Source organism: Erpetoichthys calabaricus, chromosome 9 (genome assembly GCF_900747795.2).
Source record: "Erpetoichthys calabaricus chromosome 9, fErpCal1.3, whole genome shotgun sequence".
Classification (NCBI taxonomy): domain Eukaryota; kingdom Metazoa; phylum Chordata; class Cladistia; order Polypteriformes; family Polypteridae; genus Erpetoichthys; species Erpetoichthys calabaricus.
The window spans coordinates 171,756,062-171,780,116 of record NC_041402.2 but is presented as its reverse complement, the minus strand read 5'-3'; the positions used below and the strand labels follow the sequence as shown (position 1 = coordinate 171,780,116).

General features: G+C 37.0%; 1 protein-coding gene across 6 annotated transcripts in view; it reads left to right on the top strand.

Moving 5' to 3' along the window:
- pknox2 (pbx/knotted 1 homeobox 2) overlaps window positions 1–24,055 on the top strand; it is a 275,865-nt gene that overhangs the window by 182,984 nt on the left and 68,826 nt on the right. For all 6 annotated transcript variants that reach the window (XM_028810406.2, XM_028810404.2, XM_028810405.2 and 3 more), the window contains one exon: window positions 8,120–8,228. In XM_028810406.2, coding sequence (XP_028666239.1) covers window positions 8,142–8,228 — 87 coding nt within the window. In that variant the 5' untranslated portion in view covers window positions 8,120–8,141. The remainder of the gene's footprint in view (window positions 1–8,119; window positions 8,229–24,055) is intronic.

Genomic DNA, 24,055 nt, shown 5'->3' with positions numbered 1-24,055 from the left:
TTTTTTTGCAAAGTAACCAATAAATGCTTGTGAGGTAAATCCCATTTTTGAAATTCTCTGACTTAAACTTCAAAGCCTTACAATATTTATATACTTCTGAAATATCACCTGTGTCCATATATTCGATCTCTATTCGCCTTTTCGTTATTTCTCCGAGTAATAATTTTTCTTTGTTTGCGCTAATGCGATGTTTACTTTCTTTTTTTGACACTGTTGTTTTTATCTGCTTTCATATTCTGTATCTTGCTCTGCATGTGTATTGCGCCTATGTATTTTTTGAGTCTTTTGAATTCCAGTTTTCATTATCTCTAACCTGCTCTGCATGTGTTTGGCCTCCTTGTTTTTTAACCTCTTTATGACGTTTTACTTTGTTTTCTACTCTGTTTTTTATTTCTGGCCTCGCTTTGTCCTGCTTTTTTTTTCAGTGACACCTGGTCCGTGGTGATTATTTTCCCTTTTTCGAGTAATAATTTCCATTTGTTTGCACTACTGCGATCTTTACTTTCTTTTTTTATACTTTCTAATTTTCCTACTTTCATATTCTGTAACTTTCTCCACAATTGTATCACGCATACTTTTTTTTTTGAGCCTTTCAAATTCCACAGCTTTCATAATCTATAACCTGCTGTGCATGTATATAGCGCCAACATTTGTGAACGTCTTTATGAAGTTCTACTTTGTCTTTTACTCTGTCTTTTAATTCTGAGCCCAATTGGACGTGCTTTGTTTCAATTCTACTTGTTGCGGGCTGATAATTACTTTCCTTATTTTCTGAATTTGCACCTAGATTATTTTTTCTTTTTTGCTCTTTTGTCTCTTCAGCGCTTTTGAGTCTCTTTTCTCCGCACTGTTTTCTTCTTCACTTAGTTGTCGAAGTTTCATTTATGACGTATTGTCCTTATACGCTTTATATGCTCTGAGACCCTGGATATGTGTGTGCTCAAATCCTTTGGGTCTTTGAATTGTCTTCCGTGATCTTAACGTGAAGATCACGTCTCGACGCCCTGGTGTTTCTGTCCGGGATTTTTTTTTATAATATTATTATTTCAATTTACTGTATCTATCCCATAGAAAATAGACACAGTAATGTATCTTCAAGGCAGTTCTGAGGATAAAACTGATTCTCAGAGTGTGGATAGCAACATTTTTTATTAATGCCCATGACGCCAAGTGTTTTCCCAGAATTTAGTGATAAGTAGGAACCACGTAAAAGTTCTGACTGGTCTGGACAGAACTCAGATTTGAGTAGAAAAAAAGTATATGCTCTGTGAGGTTTAATGTGAAGATTTACACATAGAAATGAACAATGAAGGTACATATTATGAATTATTGCAAGTTTTAACAAAGGTTAATATGTGATTAGGCTATATGGAGCCTGCTGTGTGTATAGTGCAAATCAAGAAAGGATCCACTTAAAGTGTATAACACATAGGAGAAGCCATATACAGCTTTCTGTGTATGGGTCAGGTCTCCATATTTGAAAAAGAACATCACAGGGCTTGTCCTCCAGGGCAACTGGGAAGGAGCGATGACAAAACAACAACAACATTTATTTATATAGCACATTTTCATACAAATAATGTAGCTCAAAGTGCTTTACATGATGAAGAAAGAGAAAAAAGACAAAGTAAGAATTAAAATAACAGAACACTAATTAACATAGAATAAAAGTAAGGTCCGATGGCCAGGGAGGACAGAAAAAACAAAAAAAAACTCCAGACGAGAATGAAGAAGAAGCTGAGTCTTTTCAAAGTAACTACAGAAATGCAGATCAAGTGCTGAAATGATACAAGTGTTTAACATTATGAACCTAATAAGCATGGAGATTGCCAGATGTTAGTTTAAAATAAGGTCAGGAAGGTGTGGAGACATTAATGGAAAGTTTATTTTATAGAAGTGCATTTTTTCACATGAAAAACGGTATATTCTTAGAACAAGTCAAATAGTGTTGTAGTTAAGGATGGCACCCTGGGGAACTCCAAATATTGATCTCTGGGACACATTTAGATTGGAAGACCCATCCATGTTCTTTATTAATTGACAGTCTAAAATATTAAACTCTGCTTTCTTTAAGGGCTTTTACAATTGAAATATTTCAGTTATTGACAAATTGATTCAGTATGAAATTTTTAAGAAGTGTCAAATAAGATGAGTGTTTTCAGTGGCTGAATATACTGAACTATGTCAGTCAGTCATCATCCAACCCACTATTTCCTAACACAGGGTCACAGGGGTCTGCTAGAGCCAATCCCAACCAACACAGGGCGCAAGGCAGGAACAAATCCCTGGGCAGGGCGCCAGCCCACTGCAGTACTGAACTGTGTTTTCTGCAAATTGTTTTAAAATGTAAACATGTCAGTGCTTGTAAATTATTCCCATCTGAAATAGTAAAATCAGTTGTAAAGTGTTTTAAAATGTATATTTTACTAACTGATTGATATACACTGAACTACTGACTTTTGCTTTTTTTACTCATGTTTTTCAGTGTAGATATTACTTATTATCTGATTAATTGATTTAGGCTAAACAGTTGAACTTATATACGTCTCTCTAAATTGTATTGCTTTTGGTTTGATCCACTTGGGCTCTATAATTTCAATATGAAAGGCACTTTATTTGAAAAAAGGTGGTAGAGTGACACAGAGAATAACACTTCCACCTTACAGATTCAGTGTCTAGGAGTTTAATCCTATACAATGTCATGGTCCTTGTGGAGTCTGCATATTCTCAGTATGTCTGCATGGATTTTCTTATGTGTACTCTAGTTTTTCTCCCAAAATGCATGTTAGTCTGACTGGTGCATGAGATACCCCATGATGTTGTGGCATTTTGTTCAAGGCTGTTCCTGGCATTGCTGTTAATACTGTCAAGATGTGATTTTGACAATGTTTAAGCTATATACATGAAAAGTTGATTGATTCTCATAACTAACTAAGCTCTTGCACTTAGAAACATCTAGAAATGGTTATCTGGGTTCTCTCTGTAACAAGTGCTATAAATTGTAATTAGAAAGCTGCTGGGTAAAAATCAGCATTGCCTCATTGATTTAGGTTGCTTGCTGCTACTGAGTTGTTAAAATGAGTGTATTTGTTGTAATTCTCTAGGGCCTTCATAAAAGTCTCTATTTAACATTAAGCTGAACTATTTAAAGTGTCTGCTGTGCCTTAAATACTAATGCATATTGTACTGCTGTGTCTGAATAGGCTGGACTGTAGTGGGTAATCCCAATCACCCAAACTAGTAACAATACTAGTAACTAGCAGTGTTTTATTTTTTTTTGTCTCTGTATAACAAGAGCAAATTCTGAAATGGTTATGTCCGCCATTCACAATGGGTGGTACTGATCAACTCAGTTGTACATCTTTCACCAAGAGTTAGTGTGTCTCTGAATCTCTTTAACTTGGAGTACTTTGGTATAGGGTAGTTTCCGATCCCATCTAAACAGTACTGATCATCTAATCTTGAATCCTACAACTACGTGTATGTATCAGTGTATCAATATCTCTGTGTAGCTTGGCCAGCTTTTGATACAGTTAAGTCTGTCATTCAGATTGGGCTGTAAGGATTATCTCAATCCTAATTCTAATGTTTCTATAAAAGTATCTATATCTCTATTTCTTGTGCTGCCTTTGGTGTGATGAAATCAACACTCTCACAGAGTGAAAAAAATCCAGCACCAAGACACTGATTTTGTTTTCAACATTGAGTTTTGGAAAATGTTCTGTCAGTTTTGATTAATTTTACATGCTATTCTTTTATTTTTCTGATAATTGGTTTATTTTATTGTTATAAGGAAATAAGCATGAAATAGTAGGAAATTAAAAAGAACTCTACAATGGGTAAGTAAAGAGATAAAAAAAAAGGTGGAAACTAGTTTTGTTAAACTCGACTTGCATGTAAGGAATTTGTTTTGATTTTAATAAAATAAAATATAAAAAAAATTAAAAAATAAATGAAAATAAAAAAAGCTGCAAAGGAAAAAAACAACTGTATAAGATGTGTAAGACTAATAACTCCAATGTGAATCATAAGGCATATGAGAACATAGGAGCAAACATTAAGGAGGATATTAGAGAAGCTAAAAGGCAGTTAGAAAGGAATATTGCAAATAAGGTAGAAGATGACCCAAAGAGATTTTTTCAGTATTTTCATAGTAACAGAACAGTCAAGGATGAGGTGAAGTGTGTCACGAATAGTAAAGAGGAATTAAAATATACAGATGGTGAAACAGCAAATGCTTCACATGTGAGGAATTTGATAACCTCCCAGTGGGTAACAAGGACTACTAAGGACGAGGGATTTGGAAATTGTAGAGGAAGAAGTACTGCTCAGATAGGCTGAAATCAAATCACCTGGACCAGATCACATTTATCCTTGAGTACTTAAGAAAATACCTACTGTATATAAACTGTTTACGCATATTTTAGGAAGTCACTGTGCACTGGGAAAATTCCTAATGAGTAGTACACAGCAAATATTATACAGTTGTATAAAAAGGGTGATCGGGTAGATCTAAGTATACTATTGGCCAGAAAGCCTAACATGCATCACAAGTAAATGTATGGCAAGAATTATTAAGAATACGATTGAGCAACGCCTGGTAAAAAGAGGAGTTTTACTGAACAGTCAGCATGGGTTCAGACACAAGAGATGTGATTTTACACATTTACAAAATTACACATTCTGTAATTTTATGAGGAAGCATCAAGAGGATATGACCAAAGTGGAGCATAAAATATTATTTATCTTGACTTTCTGAAAACATTGAAGGTACCACATGAGAGGTTAGTGATCAGACTAAAAGAAATGCAAGTTTAAGGTGTAGTGTATAGATGGGTGTAGAACTGGGTAAGACACTGAAAGCACACATTGATGGTGCAGGAACCTTATCAAAATTGGGTGAAGTTAAGAGTAATGTCCCTCAGGTGTCAGTGCTGGGGCTGCTGCTTTTTTAATACATATATAAATCATTTGTCTAGGAATATAAATAAAAGCTGTTTAGGTTTGCAGATTATACCAAGCGAGATTGGCAGATATTTAGAATCCATTGACTCATCACAGAGGGACTTGGACAGCATACAGACGTGGGCAAATTTATTTGAAGTAAATGTAAAGTATTACACATAGTAAGTAAAAACTTTAGATTTGAATATATACAATGTTAGGTCTAAAAGTTGAAAGTACACCTTATGAGAAGGGTTTAGGACTTGTCACTATCAATGTCCAGTGTTTTTAGAAGCAATTAAGAAAAACAAAATGTTAGATTATACAGACTGATGTGTAGAGTACAAGTCCAAGGAGTTTTATAATGCACTGGTGATGCCTCATCTGGAATGCTGTGTACAGAGTTGGTCTCCTGGCTACAAAAAAGACATAGTAGCATTAAAAAAAGTCCAGAGAAGAGCAACTAGGCTTATTCTAGGACTGCAGGGCATGGCTTGTGAAGATAGATTAAAAAAGATGTGCCTTTTCAGTTTAAGCAAAAGAAGATTAAGAGATGACATGGCTGAATTGTTTAAAAATATGAAAGGAATAAGTGCGGTAAATCAAGACTGTTACTTTAAAATGAGCTCAACAAGAACATGGAGACACAGTTGGAAACTGTCAAGGGGCAAATTTTGCACAAACTGTGCTAGTATCCTGAAGGTTGCCGGTTCGAATCCCCGTCACTGCCAAAAGAGATCCTACTCTGCTGGGCCCTTGATCAAGGCCCTTAACCTTCAATTGCTCCAGGGGCGCTGTACAATGGCTGACCCTGTGCTCTGACCCCAAGGGGTATGCGAAAACTAACAAATTCCTAATACAAGAAATGGTATAAGGCGAAATAAAGAACAAAAAAAAAAGATTTCTTCACATAGACAACCATAGAGACATAAAATAAGTGACCAAGTAGTATGGTTGACAATAGGACTTTAGAGACTTTCAAAACTAGACTTCATGTTATTTTGGGGGATTTACTGTAAGTGCATAGGACTGGTGAGCTTTTACTGGTGCTGAAGATCCTGTTCTTTTCTAATGATTTAATTTTCTAATGAGGGTGACGTCATTGCATAACCTGGTCACTTGAGGTTTCCTGACTGTGGCCATGTTGTGTATAGCAATGGCATCTGTTTGTGGTATGCTCAGTGTCCATGTTTATGAGTATTTCCTTAATAATTAATTGCCCGTAGGATAGCAATTTCATTAGGGGTAGGATGTTTAGATAGACAAGTTTCTTTTTATTTAATTTTTGAACTACAGTAACACCAGATTTTTGACCTTTAGCCTGTTTTAAAGACTATTCTTTTGCGTATCCCTTTTGTTTACCATCTATTTTCAGGACCATTATTCCTCTTCCCTTATTTTTCTTCTTTTTTTTTGTATTTTATTGATTTTATTAAAATCAAATAACATTCCATACAAGCAAGCCAAGTTTAACAATAACAAATCAACCTCCACCCATGAGAAAGAGAGCAAGGCCAGCAGAGTAAAACTTTAAACTATTAAGAATAAGTAAATTGATAAATTAACAAATGAATAAAAAATAAATAGAATAAGAAAGAGGGGAGAGAATCTGCTTCCTCAATTTAAAAGCTTATTCTAAAATGTTATTGATTAGATCCTGCCAGGTTTTGAAAAAGTTCTGTACAGATCCTCTGAGTGAGAATTTGATTTTTTTCCAATTTCAAATAGTATGTAGCTTCCCTTATTTTTCTTCATCTGCAATTCTTGTTACATAGAGAGGGAATGTTTTGTTTCCAAAATCTGACCTACACTGGAAATGTGAAGTTCCTTATTCTCAATAAGGAGTGTGGATTTCCTCAGCCCTAATCCTCAATGGGGTGGCAAGGTCTGCCCTTTTCATCGGAAGATGCCACTTAATTCATGCAATTCCAACACTAAAAAACACTTATCTTTCTGTCTCCATAATCTGAGGTGCTTTGGGATGGTGAGGATCCTCACACTCTTAAAGCAGTGCTGATCACCTCAGCCATAAATCACAGAAATTTTATAATGCACACATTACAGTGTTGTTACATCAGTTCACTCACATGAGTTAGCACCTTCCTAGAAAATCTGACTTGTAAAGAATTTACTAAGTCTAAAAATACAGTCTCCTGTAAAATGCTGTGAATCTGATCAGGTGCAGATGACAGCACCATGGCATTCCTAACTATGTATTTTTGCCCTGCAGGAAGTAGGATGGATGCCTTGATGGTAGCATTTTTGTCCTCACTTGTTAAACAACCAAGTTATTCTGGATGCCCTATCCATCTGCTTGATTAAAGCATCATGAAGATTAGAGCCTTTTATTATTAAAAATCTACAAGAGCTGACTTGATGTTTCTTAATTTAAATATCGCAGCAGTGTGGATTGATTTAAGGGGATTACGCCCCTTTATTAAATTACTAAAGGCCAAAGCAGAGTACCGTGGGTGCTAGTGTGTGACCCAGCCTGTTTCAGAGGATGACTGTGATTTCAGTGGGACATACTCCCACATTTGTTTAATATGTTCTCAAGGATTTCCCTCTCCTGAAAAAAATAAAGCATTTAGGGATGAAGATAGGCCTACTTAATGTTAGCTTGGTTATCTAATACTGGGCTGATAAACAAAGCAATTGAGTTCCCAGTCTCCACACTCTTGCAACCCTGGTCCTACAAGCCCAATGTACTTCATTCCAACTGGAGAATAGAAGAGGGAAGTGATAAGCAACGTGAATGATCCCAGAAACAAGTGAAATGTGAAACAAGTTATCAGTGTTCAAAGAGAAGAACCCCTGTAGGTGGGCAGCAGAATGAACCAGTGACATCAGCAAAATCTCACCTGATTTGTCCCCAGAGAGCAACCACTGGGCCAATTATTTCTGTGGTAGATCTCAGCAGCAGACATTCTACTGGGAAGCCCCCTAGTCTCATTAAATGTCAATTAGCAAAAGACAACTGCTATAATGAGCTGCAAACTTTGCACTCCACCTGTGTATCTGTCTGGGGTATGGGGAAGACAAACCTTGAGACAGGTGAAGCCCATAAAGGATGATTTGGTCTTCTACTGATTTGCAGTTTTTCTTGCTAAAATAATGACATGAAAGTGATTTAACAGGACTCACCTGCTTACTCTGCCTGTCATGTTTTCTGCAGGATCTAAATGTGAAGCACTCCCATGATGCAACATGTGTCCCCAGCCCCAGCACTGACAATGATGGCTGCACAGAGTGTTCCGCCCCCTTCGTACCAAGAGAGCCAACAGGTGAGTGGGCAGAGTCTGTGAATGGAACCCAATAGCCATCCAGCTTTTCCCATCTTGTTTCCATAAGAATAAAAAAAGAGCAGTGAAAGTAATGAACATCACAGCCTCTCCAACCTTGGCCAACATGGCCATGGCAGAAAAAGACTAGAGCTAGAGCTGGCGTCTATAGCAGAACAAGCTGATTCCTGCCAAGGAGAAGATTAGTGCCGGCAATGGTGCTGAGGCCCTCCAGGCTTGGAAGAACATAAAGAAATGCAGATGAGGAGTAGCTGAGTGTGAAGAACTTAATTTAGAAATGGGATTAAGTCCACAAGAGTATAGAAGTGATGGTGGGGTGTTAAATGCGGGGGGGGAGAGGCGTGTGTGTGTGTGTGTGAGGTATATTTCTAAGGATTTGTAGGAAAGGCCTTTGCAGCTTTCAATACTCTGTCTTAGTGTGGGGCCAAATGAGCTCTAGAAGTGACCCTCAAATGCCAAAACTGAAAAATCCAGGCTGCCTTGCTGACATCGGTTTGGTATTCATTGATGAGCCACAGCACCGGGATAACATAGTTTATCAGCACAAGAGGCTGAACAAATGACTTATTGCCCTGACATAACAAATAGGTACTATATTCTATAAAGCTGAGTCAAACATAGAAGCCGGTGAGTGAGTACAATTTGTTCAAATGAGAAGTTGACTGTAAGAGTGGAGTGTGTGCTTAAGACAAACAAAGTAGCCACATTGGGAGCAGCTGGATAAAGTTAAGAAAAGGCAAGAACACAATGGAAAAATGGAAGAAGCAGTTTACACCTGGGAAAATCTCAGTAAGTTATGTCAGAAGCTGATAGACTGGAGGTTTGGTTTCCAAACTAGGGGAACATGTGATGCTCGCCTTTGACACTCAGAATGTTCTTTTCTCCATTTTAATGCAAGATGGGGCTTGGTTTGTCTGACTGGCAATGTTTCCCAGAGAAGTTCATAAATCTATTCCACCACTCCTATGATGATGTCAGTTCTGATGTGCAAAGATTTATTTTATTTTCCAGCACTTTGTCTAACACATGTAATGTTGTTTATTTTACCACAGTAATGAGAACTTTTAAGGTTAATGATATAAATACCTTATAATCTGCCTACTGTGATTCTGAGGATGTTTCTGTTTGCTCTATTTGTCCATTCGTCTGCTCATTTTCTAAATGTCTTATCTGGTCCAGGTGTTCAATGTACTCAGTCAAACATACAAAATTTTCAATATATTTAAAATGCTCCAAGTTTAAGAAGCAGAGTTTACCTTTCCAAAACATTTAAAAAGCTTATTTTTTAATTTAGCAAAATGGCTGCCCCATTATTAAAGCAGTCATTTCAGTTTTAGAAGGATAATTTCAGTTTAAGTCCTTGTTGCTGTCTATGCAAAGCTTGCATGTTGTTTCTGTGTATGCAGATTGGATCACTGACAAAACTAAATTGGCCTTGTGTACATGGATGTGTCTTATAATAGACATTTGTCCTGAAAAGGGCTACTTCCTAGTCAACTGTGGTTCTTCCTGGCATAAACTTCAGCTGCTTGTGATCATGTAATGGCATCAGATAATTTAGAAAATGGACTGTTGGATAATTTATATATTTATTTAATAAATGCCATATCTATCAATCCATCCATCAGTTTTCTAACTTGCTTATCCACTCATTCTTCCCTTCAGTGTAAATAATGAAACTGAGTATATGTTTAAAACATGACACCCATTTGAGAAATGCATCAATCAGCAGGTGTGGAAAGATTGGTTGTGTGTCCAAGCTCCTTTAAATTATTCGGTCAGGCAGTTGTATTTAATTTCTCTGTAGTTCTCTCCGCTCCGCCATCTTCTAAGCTTGTTTTAACAGTTCTGGCTTGTGGGGATCTGAAATCTATGCTGTTAACAATAGGTGCAAGGCTGGAACTACAGTATACCTAATCATGATGTCAATCTATCCTAATACTTGCTCACACACACACCGGCCCAGATTAGGGTGGCCTATCTATAGGTACTGGGAATGAAAACCATGTGATCAAATAGAGAAGTAAAACCAACAATTGAAATTTGGTGACAGGTACTAATCAGCAATATGCCATTTTGCCATGCACCACTCTCATGTTTGTTTTATTTGTTCACCATTATGGACAGCATGATAGCACCATGGGAAAGGATGCTGTCTAATTGGTAATTGGTGATTGTATGTTGGGGTGTGTGAATAAGTGGACCCTGTAATAGATTGATGCCCATCCAGTTTTTGTCCCTACCTTGTGCCTAAAGCTGCTGTTATGTGAGAAGAAACTGGTGGACAGTAAAGTGAAGTGAAATTAGAAGCTCATCCTCACTAGAGGTTATGATGTCAAAGTGCAAAAGCAAGCAAGCATGCACCTCCGTGTCTGTCCTCCTGTTCCTAACAGTCGGGATGGCTCTACTATGAGCCTAATTAGTCGTTTTAATTAGGCAGACCGCAAAGGTCACAAGCACAGATGTACCAAATTAAGCCTTTAAATTGGGGACATAAAAATGAAGATTATGAAACTGAAGTGGAGGGTTGTGTTTTCTTAAATTAAGAAAAATTATATGATCAGAAAAAAAACAAGGTGTGCTGGTGCAAAAAAGAAAAAAGCACAAAAGCTACAGGTAAAGAAGATAAACATAGTTAGAATTATCAAAGCATGGTGTGTATCTCAAACACCCTAAGTCTTGACAGGATAGTTTAGGGTATTGGAATTTTTTTCTCATCTAGGCTGTTTTCTTCGACTCAGCATGCTCAAGGATTACTGAACCTTCAAGTAAGAGCGAGTCGCTCAGTCAGCCCATCAGCTCTCTGACAGATTAAATAGATCTGCTTCTAATTAAAGTGTAATAAATAACAATCAGTCTTGGAGACGGCTCCCTTTACTCATTAAGGAGAGCTTTCTGCAGTGAATAAGGCTGTGTGTGTCCCAGGGCTTCATGTCTTCTGGGCTGCTTTAATATAATGGAGCGTCAATTTTTCTTATCCGCATCATAAACTTTGCAAGCAGGGGCAGGGAGATGTCATTGAAGCCAGAATTAGCCCTCTAGGACCTGCTATGAAGATTCCTTGATGGAACTTTAACTCAGGTTGGACCCACTTAAAGTATGAATCTGGCTAACTGAGTAAAGCAGTGGCTTCACAATTGAATTACAAAAATAAAAACTGACACATAAAGCTGTCCGAAATAAAAAAGGAACTCAAATGTTAAATCTACCCTTTATTTAGTTTCTTATTCAGCTTTCCAATTAGGATTGTAACTGTGTTTACCCAAAATTACCAAAGTTCTGCAGCTTTAGTTTGCTTCATGGGATTCTGGCAATAACCTGATGCGCTGAAATGATTCCACAGACAAAATATTTTTGTTTTTAAAAACTTTAGTAAAAATTCAAAGTAAAACAGTTCACACCAAAATAGAGAAAAGTTGGTATTGCAAAGTAAAGTTCTGATTAAAGAAACATTCTGTTTAAAGCTTTTATATCTTGTTTGTTTCTTACATTTTCTAGTACAGTTAAACCATATCTAAATGGTCAGAAAACTGTATTGCTATCAATCTTTTTAGCAATGTGACCTATTCCTAACACACTGACATAATTAACACACTGCTAGATCGTTCTTTCTCATATTAACTTACAGGGGGGATACTGGATGTTATACCATAATCTGTAGCAATGAGAGAAAATTATATCCATCCATCCATTATCTAATCCACTATATCCTAACTACAGGGTCACAGGGGTCTGCTGGAGCCAATCCCAGCCAACACAGGGCGCAAGGCAGGAAGCAAACCCCGGGCAGGGCGCCAGCTCACCACAGGGCTCGCACACACACACACACACACCCAGGACAATTTAGAATCACCAATGCACCTAACCTGCATGTCTTTGGACTGTGGGAGGAAACCGGAGCGCCCGGAGGAAATCCACGCAGACACGGGGAGAACATGCAAACTCCACTCAGGGAGGACCCGGGAAGGGAACCCAGGTCTCCTAACTGTGAGGCAGTAGCGCTACCACTGCGCCACCGTGCCGCTCAAGAAGATTATATTCTATTCAAATTAAGCAAACACTAATATGACTTTAATTTAAAAGCATTAACTTTCTAAGATTGTCTCTTACAAGGATAAAACAATAGTTTATCACACAAAAATCTGTTCACAATAAATCAGTGAAAGTTCATCTTTACACTTGTTGACTTTTATTTATGAAGTCTGTAATAAATACAAATCTGTTTTTACTTTATCCCAGAGCACAAAAAGTTGACTAAAATTTATGAGCAGTTTCTGAGCAGCTTATTAGAAAAAAAATTCAGCATGAATAATTTAAAGTGCATTAACAAAAATCGCTGAGTGTTTTAAAATTCAGATTATTTTCAAAAATACTAGGGGACCCCCTGCTCGCTTCACTCGCCCATCCTCCCCATCCCCACGGCTTGCGTTATGAGGGGGGTGGGCTGAACGCATGATAAGGAGATGTGGTCTGATCAGCTGCTGTCTTTCTGCTGCTGCTGTCGCTGTGTGTTCTGCTTGCTGCGCTGCACGTCGATCATTTAAAAGCCTGTACAGCAGCTGTCCTTTTGTCTCACTGCCTTGTCTCGCGGGACGTTAAAGTGTCTCTCGCGGGACGTCAAATTGTCTTCTAAGAAGATCACGTATCGTCTCCTTCCAAGATTTTTTTTTTTATAATAGATATCATGAATATATTCTTCTCAATGGGCATGTTTTGGAGCTTGCACATGTGTTGTTATTGCTGCTTAAGAAACGTCTGCTGATTTATAATGCAATTTTTTCAGGCAGCTTCCTTGCAAATAAACAAATAAAGACTTCTGTTTGCACAACTTGAAAAAACTGTAAAGTATTTTTTTAACCCCTTAACCGCCCTCTGCCAGATATATCCGGCATCGTAGCTTTAATGCTGATACCTTACTGCCGGAATTATCCGGCACATTTGCCTGTGCTTATATGAATGCCTGGCGCGTAGTACAACTGACAGTTTGGCGTGGGTATTATTACTACGTTGTATTTCGACAACTCTGCGCTTGTATTGGCCGATCACGTGATGTGATTCGAAAGTGAAAGCTGTGAATATGGCGAAACGTAAACTGACTTCAAGTGAGGTTTTGCAGGCGATTTTGGACAATAATTCTGATCATGATTGTAGCAGTTCTGAAGAAGATTTTAGCGACAATGATGATCAGCAACGTGCGCTGCATGATACTGTGAATGATGGCGCATCGGATGACGGCGATGAGTGGGTGTATCCCCAGCATCTCAACTGGACTGCTGCCCGAGGTGAACTACCTTTTCTGCATCCGTTTGTGGCAACGTGTGGCTTTACTGTTGATGTAAACAATTACACTGCTGAGCAGTTTTATGAGCTGTTTGTGTCACCTGATTTGATCAGACAGTTTGCTCATCAGACAAATCTATATGCAGCACAGTTTATTGAGACACGTAACCGATTCTCTTTGCTGCTGAAATTCTTTCATTTGAATGACAACAGAAATGAGCCAGATAAGAAAGATCCAAACCGCGACCGCTTGTTCAAGCTGCGTTCTTTGATTGACCATTTATTTGAAGCATTTCAGTTGCCCTACATGCCAGGACCGTCAGTTACAGTTGATGAAAGTTTATTGTTGTGGAAGCCTGAGAAAAGGTACATTTTGTGTTTTATTATGTGTTTGCCCATTTCTAGAACTTGCACAACATTTAGTGGTCAATACTGCTTGAATAAATGTAAAAAAGTAAAAAAACGAAAATTGTTCAGATTTCGCCTGGCGTGGGGAATATTTAGGGAGTTGGCGGTTAAAGGGTTAAAATGATACTCATTTGTGAAGTGCATCATGAACATGTTCTCATGATGAGAAGTCATTTTGAACCTGCACGTGTTTGTTTTGCCCATTAATGAAACTCATCCAGCTTTTGTGATTAGTTTATTGTACCTTCCTTTCTTTAGTAGATCTTACCATTCACACATCTTAAGAAAGTGTTAACAGTAATCAGTGAAGCTTTGATTTTACATCCATTGATCATTGATTTGTTTCAGTGACTTGGAAGATATGGAATTTGAAGCACATCAAATTAAATTTAACTCTTTCAGTACATTTAACAAATTCATCAAGAAAACGCTATTCCTTTTTGAAACCTGAGCATGAATTCTTATCATTGTGTAAAAAATCAACAGCTTACTTTCTAAAGAATCAAACAACAATTTCTGTTTGCACATCTTAAAAATGTGTTAATGCTAATCAATGATGGTTTGATTTTACATCTATTGATCTTTCATTTATAAAGTTTGTCATGGATCTGCTCTGCCTTTTGGAAACTGCCCGTGTTCTTATCGGCGATTGAAAATATAAAACAACTTTCTTGAGGAGTTTCTCCTTTCCAAACAATCAAACAACAATTCTTTCTTGCACATCTTGAAAATGTGTTGAGGGTAATCAGTGAAGGTTCAATTTTGCGCCTGCTGTATGCATTACTGATTCAGTTTTTCATGAATGCACTCTGCTCTTTGGAATCTGCATGTCAGCTTTCATGAACAGTTTATTATTCAACTTCCTTGTGTAACACACCACTGAGGTTTCATCTTGAATCATGTCTTCATATCATCACTAACATAGATATATCATCACTACAGAAAAAGAAAAATAATGATTTTTGCTCTCGCCTCTTCAAAATATATTGATAAAAATCTATCTTATGTTCTTACTACATAATGAGTGCATTCTGCACTTAGTTAATAAGAGTTTTTGGAAAATATCCTCAGAAACAAAACATCTAACTTCACTGAAAACATGACCTTCTATGTGAATTGGAGTGGTAGAGTCACTCCCTGAACTTATACAAGCTATGGCTGAAAATTGCCTATAAATTACCATTATCCAGAGCATGTTCTATGGAATACCAGAACTGATATCCCAAGAACTTGAACCTGAAGAATCTACCACATTTGACTTATGCATGAACAAAGCATTAACTTATTGCATCAGGCACACAATTTTTCATAACAGCCGTCAGTGCATATATAAAAAAGGACAATTCTAAAAATGATAGGGCAGTAAGCCTAATGTATTACAGAATGAAATAGTAGAATCAATTCTTAAAAAAAGACTGATCAACACGCTTCAAGAACAAGTGTACTATTGGACAGTCAGCATTGGTTTAGACTAGAAGATTGTGTTTCGCTTATATGCTGGAATTTCATAAGGAAGCAACAAAAGGCTAGATAGATAGATAGATAGATAGATAGATAGATAGATAGATAGATAGATAGATAGATAGATAGATAGATAGATAGATAGATAGATAGATAGATAGATAGATAGATAGATAGATAGATAGATAGATAGATAGATAGATACTTTATTAATCCCAAGGGGAAATTCACAAATGATATGAAGACATAGTGCATATGGTATTATTTATCTTGACTTTGGGAAGGTCATTTGATAAGGCCTGAAATGAGATTTTATTTATCAAACTAAATGAAGTGGGAGTTCAAGACGTAACTTGTAGAGTGGTAAAAAAATTGGGTTTTAAACACAAAAGCAAAGAGTTATGGTGAGAGTTACTTTCTCAGAATTGTGACATGAAGTCCCCCTCAGGAATCAATTCTACACTTTTTAATTTATATAAATGATCTTGATAAGAATATAATTAATAAGCCTGCTGTGTTTGCTGATGACACTAAACTAGGTGAAATCAGTAATACCCTGGGGTGAACAGATTCATTACAAATAAAAGTTGTTGTATAAAGGGAGTGGAAATTAGATTTGAATACATAATGGGAAGCTTGAAACTTGAAAGTTTACCTTATGAAAAGGACATAGGAGTCATAGCAGAGTAATAACTGACCAGACAATGTTTAATAGTGAATGCAGAAGGTTAATAGGATGTTAGATGACATAACATAATGTATCCGAACAAGTTAATAAGGTTATTACTCGGCTGTGCAACACACCACTGAGGTTTCGTCTTGAATTATGACTTTATATTATAACAAAGACATAACTGAACTACAGGAAGTCAAGAGAAGAGAAACTAAACTGATTTAGGGACTATGTGGCATATACTTTTAAGAAAGATTGAAGGACCTCATAAGTTTAGTTTAAGCAAAAAGTAGTTAAGAGGAAACACAACTGAAGTGTTCAAAATCATGAAGGGTATTAGAATATTAGAAAAATGTAGATGAGAACAGACTATTCAGCCCAACATAGTTCACCAGTTCTATCCAATTAATTCTCCAAAATAACTTCAAGTCTAGTTTTGAAGGTCCCTAAAATGTTACTGTCTACCACACTACTTGGTAACTTATTCCATGTGGGTATGGTTCTTTGTGTGAAGAAAAACTTTCTAATGTCTGTGTGAAATATAACCTTAATAAGTTTACAACTGTGTTCCCCATGTTTTTGTTGAATTTATTTTAAAGTAACAGTCTCATTTCACAGGGTATTAGTGCAGTGGATTCTGGCTGCTATTTTAACATGAGTTCTTCAACAACTACATTTGGACACTGACAGAAACTTGTTATGGGTGAATTTTCAAGTTCAAGTACATTGTCACATGTACAGAGTGTGTCTGACCAACAGGCAACATGTTACCACTTCCATATGATATGATCAACAGGTATTAGTGGTCTTAAAAAATGCAGTAATAGAAATAACTCTGTTGTACAAGATTTTCATAATAATTTTCAGCAACAGGAGAGGAGAATATTTTTTATCAATTAGTTTTTTAGCAGACTAGAGGGCTTTGCCCCCTGCTCACTTCGCTTGCCAAATGGCCTGCGCTATGTGCCAGCCACTTCGCATCTCTGACGCTTGCGTTGTGAAGAGGGGGGCTGAATGCACCCCAAGGAGACGCGGTCACTCCTCCAAAACCCCCTCTTAAATGGTGATACAATGGGAAACAAATAGTTTTTTTTTTTAACCTCCTCTTTGCTCGATCAGCTGCTGGATGATCTGCATCTCGCGTGGCGCAGTTCTGTCATATCACCTATGTCCATATATTCGATCTCTTTTCACTTTTACCTTTTCATCAATATTGCATTGGATTTAGATTTCGCAACATATAACTGCCCGTGAATGAATATCGTTTCTTTCTCTACAAGAAATGTGTCCGACAATAGCACTCACACAAATGAGAAATGATTTCTCTTGTGGGATTTCACTTTCACCAAACAACATATCTTTTAATTCTTGTGGATACGCTCTTCATTGGTAAGAAACACTACTTTTTTTTTCCCCTGATCACAACACGAATTATATGATATAAATCTCCGACTTAAAGTTTAAATATGAAGAATATATTTGATCAATTATTTCACCGAGTAATAATTTCCGTTTGTTTGCGCTAATGCGATCTTTGCTATCCTTTTTTTTTGAGACTTTCGAATTTTCGTACTTCCATTATCTCTAACCTGCTCTGCATGTGTACCGGGCCAACATTTTTGAATTCTTTACGACTGTCATCTACTCTTTGTCTTTTATTACCGGCCCTGTCTTTTATTTCCCTGGGCGTGGTTAAATCTCTTGGCACAAAGACTCGTCTCGCGGGATGTGAAAGTGTCTCTCTGAGAAAATCACATCTCATCTCCTTCCAACCTTCCAAGATTTTTTTTTTTTTTATAACAGAGAAATACATTGCATTTTTCCACTTTTGTTGTATTTTTCATAACTTTCTAAGGGCCCCCCCTTTTATTTATCCCAGTAGTACTCCACTCAGGCAAGTGGCCCTTACCCTGTTATCCCAAAAGCAGTTATAATACTTAAATAGGAGAGACTGCAGCACAAGGACAGATGTGAAAAAGTATGTTAAGTGCATAATATGAACAGAACACACACAAATGTTACAAATCTTTTCATCACATACCAAAGAACATAGATTATGAAGTAATGTGGAGCACAGTAGTATCTTGGTGACATTCAAATCTTAATTGGAACACATTTTGAATACAGGCTTAAGATCATCACCATAGTTTATAATGGCAACATCATGTTGATACCAGCAATGGCACTCAAAAAGTTTTTGAGTGAACTGTTTTATTTTATGCAAGCTTTCCTTATGGTTTTAGTGCAAATGCTTTTTATTTGCACGCACGCTCCCATATCCTGACAGTGTACAATTTTGGTTGACTAGGTGATGTGTGGTCCTTACTTTATTTACCCTGTGTTGGATTGTCCTGCTGTCAGGGGATAGCTCTTGTCTTGTTCCCAGTGCTCCTGGGATAGGCTCTGGTTCTCCATAACTCAAAACTAGTATAAGAAGGTTCAAAGAATGGAGTAATGTATAGCATTTCCTTGTTAATCTGTGAGAAATGTACAGTAGGAAAAAAATATTTATATTTATATAACATTGATTTGCTTGTACTGTTAATGGAGTTGCCTTTAGCATTATTTCAAACATACATCTGGTGATGCACTTGGACATGTCATCAGTAATGTAACTGGGGTAACTGGGCATTTGGTGTCTTTCAATATTGTACACCCCCTCCAAAGCAATGAGTCGGGGTAGATCAAACCCTAACTTGTGTTCAAGCATCATGTACAGTCCACACATTTTTCTCGCTATCTCATGCCATCTTCATGCACCTCTCCAGGTACTCATTAATGTTCTTGACAGTTTAACCCATTCATGTTACTGCAGTATCAAGAAGGGGCTTTGCAGAGACAGAGACAGACCTGCAAAACCTTAGCATCCCTTCTGAATAGTCAGACCCCGTGCATGCCACTTCAACCTGTGACTCTTACATTTAGGCTTTTCCCCTCTCATTGTCCTTTTCCTCTCTTCCTTGCCAAGGGACAGTCAGTACCACACCTGCTATCATATTTTTAACCCGTTAAGTTCAAATCCTTACTACATACTGTATCAAAAGTCAACCCTCCACCAAATTAAAAAATATGTTTACTTACAGTTTAAAGCGCATTTGCTTTACCTGGACTAAAAACCAATATCATACTTAAGGAAAGCCACCTAAACAGTTCACTGGTCTGCATTACAAAATGCTTTTCTTAAACATGGGTGTCAGCTGCTGTACTTAAGTGTTTTATTTTGGATATTTCTACTGCATATTTTGGCCTTCTCACAACAATATGCTTTTTAAAATCCCAACAAATAGGTTTAGTTGTTATTGCTCAACTTTGCTTTTAAGTATAGTGTAATGCATTTTCTGAATTTATGCATCCCAAAAAATTAGTTTATAATTTATGTCAGGTGTAGATGAATATATCATACATTTTTTTGAAAGAATAAAAGTCATAGTAACTGCAACCCATAATTAGAAAGCGACTAGTTGATGCTGAATTTTATTGACATATCCAAGGGCAAAAAATTTGACAGTTGCTTCTGATCATATTTCAAAATGTCGGCTGGATAGCTTGAGTCCCTTTTTTATTTGCAGGCCCCCTGCATAAAACAGCAAAAGGCCTTGTTCTTACAAGTAGTGACTGGAAGTGGCTTTATAGGAGGTTCCTATTTCATTTGGGCATAACCTGGTGACTCAAATGCACAATTCAGCTTGAGTAACATCACCCAAAATTAACAGATGTTAGCTTTCTAAGTTAGTTTTTCCCTATAGTCTAGAATCTCCGAGGTTAAGTGAATTTCAACCACACAAAATAAAAGTTTCAATGTATTAGTATGTATTGTCATATAAATTAAAGGACCTAAATCTACTCAGAAAGCTAAGCCTAATCTGGCCCTTTTTGTACAGAAGGCTTATCTTTTCTGCCCAGATGAGTCAACTGTTCAAATGAACACCCATGTATTTATAAGTAGGCATTCCCCATTACATTATTCTCATAAGGGGCTCTCTAATGTCCTGGAAGTCCACCACAAACTCCATTGTCTTGGTCATATGCATTTTCAGGTGGTTCATTCGGCAGCACAAAACAAACTCCTCCATTGCTTTTTTATACTTCATCTTGTTTCTATTGCTGATGCATTCTGCATTAGGAGTCATCTGAGATCTTTCCACAACAGACATAAAGTGGAGTTAAACCTAAAATCAGAGGATGAAGAGAAAGGGAAGTATAACTGTTTACTGGGGTGCCCGTGTTTTATTGGCCTCCATCTTCAAAATGCTGCCTATGCTCTTCTTTGTGATTGTCTCACTTAATCTATCCAGTACTCTTGAACACAAAGAACAAATGCTCAGACAATTTATGCTGTATAATCAGATTTGTGTTTTTTTTCTATACATTTTGCACACAGAAAAGTTGTCTGCACACAAACCTCAAAGCCCCCATTTTAAGCACACACATTACATTTTTATATTTGTGTCCTGTACATGAGCATCAAAGTCATTTTCCACATTGTCACAGATCAAAATGATAATTCTGCTTAGCCTTCCATCTTGCATTTTTTCCTGCACTCTAACATCAGATCTGCACAGCTTCTCCTACAATTGTTTTACCAGACAAAACTCACACTCTCTGAGTACTTCTATCTGTAATAATTGGCGAACTTTGGATAAAAAAGCAGAGTAAATTAGTTCAGTTATGATTGGATAAAGGAATATGTACATTTTATAAAAGATAATGGAAATGTTTAAAATAGGTGAAATTTATATACAGTAAATAGTAGTTTTGCATGTACTACTAGATTCTGTAATTTTTTGTCAAGCTTACAGTAGTAAATGAAGTTCCTGACTATTTTAGAATGGGTTAGTTTGTGTAAAACTGAATTTGTAATAGAAGAAGTTTGCAAAAATTTTGCAAAACAGGTTGTGTTTTGCCACAAGCGAAATGTGCGCCATTAGCCCTTATGTTATCATCTCATCTGTAACCTTTTTCTCCATGTGCAGAACAGTATGGCCAAATTTATACTGATGCAAGGAATAGAAAGAGGACGCAGCCAGAGAGTGCTTAACCTACAGGCACTTAGGAAGCACTGTCCAATCCATTGGTTTGGGTTTGTGACCGCTGACAAAGCTCCAGGAGGATCCTGGTGTTATCTCTGACTCACATGAGTGGGACAACATGGAACCAGCAGTGTGTACTGTACAATAATAATTAATAATAATAATTCTTTGCATTTATATAACGCTTTTCTCACTACTCAAAGTGCTCATGAAGGCAAGCAGTACACAAAGCAGATGAGATCATATACAGCTGTATGGAAGGAGCTGTAGAAGACTGAGGCAGTTTCAGGTACAAATTAACCCTTAGGCAGCAAGACCTAATTTTAGTGAGATTGTGTATTCCATAATTGTGAAATAGCATACAAAACAAATATCAGTGGTGATTTTGCAAAAAACTGCATGCAAAATGAAACCCTGCTCTTTTGTTCATGATTTGTACTTTTACAAATATCATTGTGAGGAAGCCTCTTTAAATAGTACATTTTAAACATTTGGAAAAATAACTCAAAGTTGAAAATGTAGTGTGTTTACTCACACAATGCCTGTTAAAGTCTGTAATGCAACTATTCATTCATGTTTACTTTAACTGGATCTAACATTCTCAGATCAGTTTAATCCAGTTAAGGGACCGTGAGGGCATAGAGACTGGCCCTAAACAGGGACCCAATCCATCACATGACCATTCATACCCACATACACATATTTACACTCTGTCAATTTGCAGTCTCCAATTATTCTAACCTGCATGTCTCTGGGAATGATGGGATAATTCAGTGTGGATGGCGGGAGTGATTCAGAGGAAAACACTCGCAGACATAGAGAAAATATTCATACTGCACAGAGACCATGATGGCATAAGACTGAAAATCAGGACAGTGGATTATCAGACAGCAATGTTTATCACAGTGCCATCCTTTCACTGAATTAGCTTAATCTAACACATGGTCAGAATAGCTTATCCAATGGCACAGGACATAAAAGAGGATCAAACTCTGAGAAGAACATCAGTACATCACAGTACATACTCACTCACTCACTGACTGACTCACTCACATCGGGGCTAATTCAAGCTGACAGTTATCCAAATCTGTGTATTTTCAGGGACAAAAGGAGAACATAATCTCACCACAAGTGGCGATTTTCTGAAATTTAAACATGGTTTCTCTTGAAGTGGTCAGGTATATAGGTCTTACTTCAATAGTTTATTGTAAATTATTGGCCTTAAGAGTTAAATTCAAATTCTGATATTTGAATATTTTATTTGTCAGTATAAGTGTAGTACTAGGGTGTTGTACCGTGTTAGCCATTATGAATGTAGAGAAAAGCCAAGCAAAATGACACCTTTTATTGGCTAACTAGAAAGATTACAATATGCAAGCTTTCGAGGCAACTCAGGCCCCTTCTTCAGGCAAGATGTATTACATCTTGCCTGAAGAAGGGGCCTGAGTTGCCCTCGAAAGCTTGCATATTGTAATCTTTCTAGTTAGCCAATAAAAGGTTGTCATTTTGCTTGGCTTTTCTCAGTATAAGTGAATATGTATATGTGTGCCTTTCAGTGAAACAGTAGCCTACATTAGGGTTGGTTTCTGTCTTGGCATAGCATTGTCTAATCTACTTAAATCTAGTCTGAGGTCAGATGAGAGGTAGCATATAGCCCAAATCCATTGAGGAGCACACACGCAAAAGGACAAATTTAGAGTTGCCAATTATCCTAACACATACAGTACATCTACACCGACTCAACGTACAAACTTCACAGAGATGGTGATTTGTTTAGGATTTGAGTTTAACATTCTGGAGCTGTAAGATGGTAGTGTTATGTAAACTGCCATAGTGCAGCTCACTTTTATTTTATTTAAATTTTTTACACAATACATTTTTTTATTTATGAAAATTTTTTACACATTTTTATGGTCCATAGTCAAAGTTGCTGCCAGCTTTCTGATTTCAGTTTTTTTATATTTTCCAATCGGGAGACTGAACAATAAAATCACTAATTAATTAGAACCCATGATAGGCTATTAAAATCATACAAATCATCCTGTTTAGCAACTTGGTATTCCTAGAAAAAAATCCATTTGAAAAGCCAGCCGTTTGATTTTGTCTATTTCAATAATATAGCACATGCTTTATATGTTCCCAGGTGTTCTTTGTCGTGTACTAGGAAATGAAGTCCTTTTGTTTAAAACAGCTGTTTTAAAACACAGGACAATATCATTCCTACTGACACACTTCTTTAAAGAGAAGCCAATCCCTGGTAGACAGTGACGAGACAAAAGTGCATGTTTATTTTCCCACTGGCCTCTCTCCGAATGTGTTTGCGGTCACACACAAGTGTCTGTCCAAGGCACACGACTTCAAAGGAGTTATCTGGCTGGTAGAGTCATTATACAATAATTAACAACGCACCAAAGCTATAGTTTCAAGAACCCTGGGTAGAATAGGAAGTGTGGAATAAAGCGGAATGTCCTTTGTCTTCCTCTGCTGTAATGAGAAAGTATTCCACTATTGTCTCTGTGAAATCTTTTATTATAATTATATGATGAAATATCCTGTATTGTGCAGTAAAGTATGTACAGTTTAAAAACATGAAAAATGTTTCTATCACTGCTGCTGCAGTTTGAAGGGTGCAGACAAAATTAAAGCCATGTCTAAATGGCTTGAGTATAAATAAAAACCTTTTCTTACTACTGGACAATCCTGTTTATTTTTGCCATACATTTTTCCAGCAATTAGCATAATGATGGTATCTATTTCTTCCCATGACCTCTCCTCATAATACAACTTCAACCTGTGTACAGACCTGACCACTTACACTGTGCATTAATATATAAAGGAAACCAGACAGGGGCACACATGTTTTCATAGCCCAGTGTCCAAATAAACAGATTCATGTATTTAATAACACAGACTCTCTCTGTGTGTTACCCAGATTATGGTGTATCTTAATGAGTGGC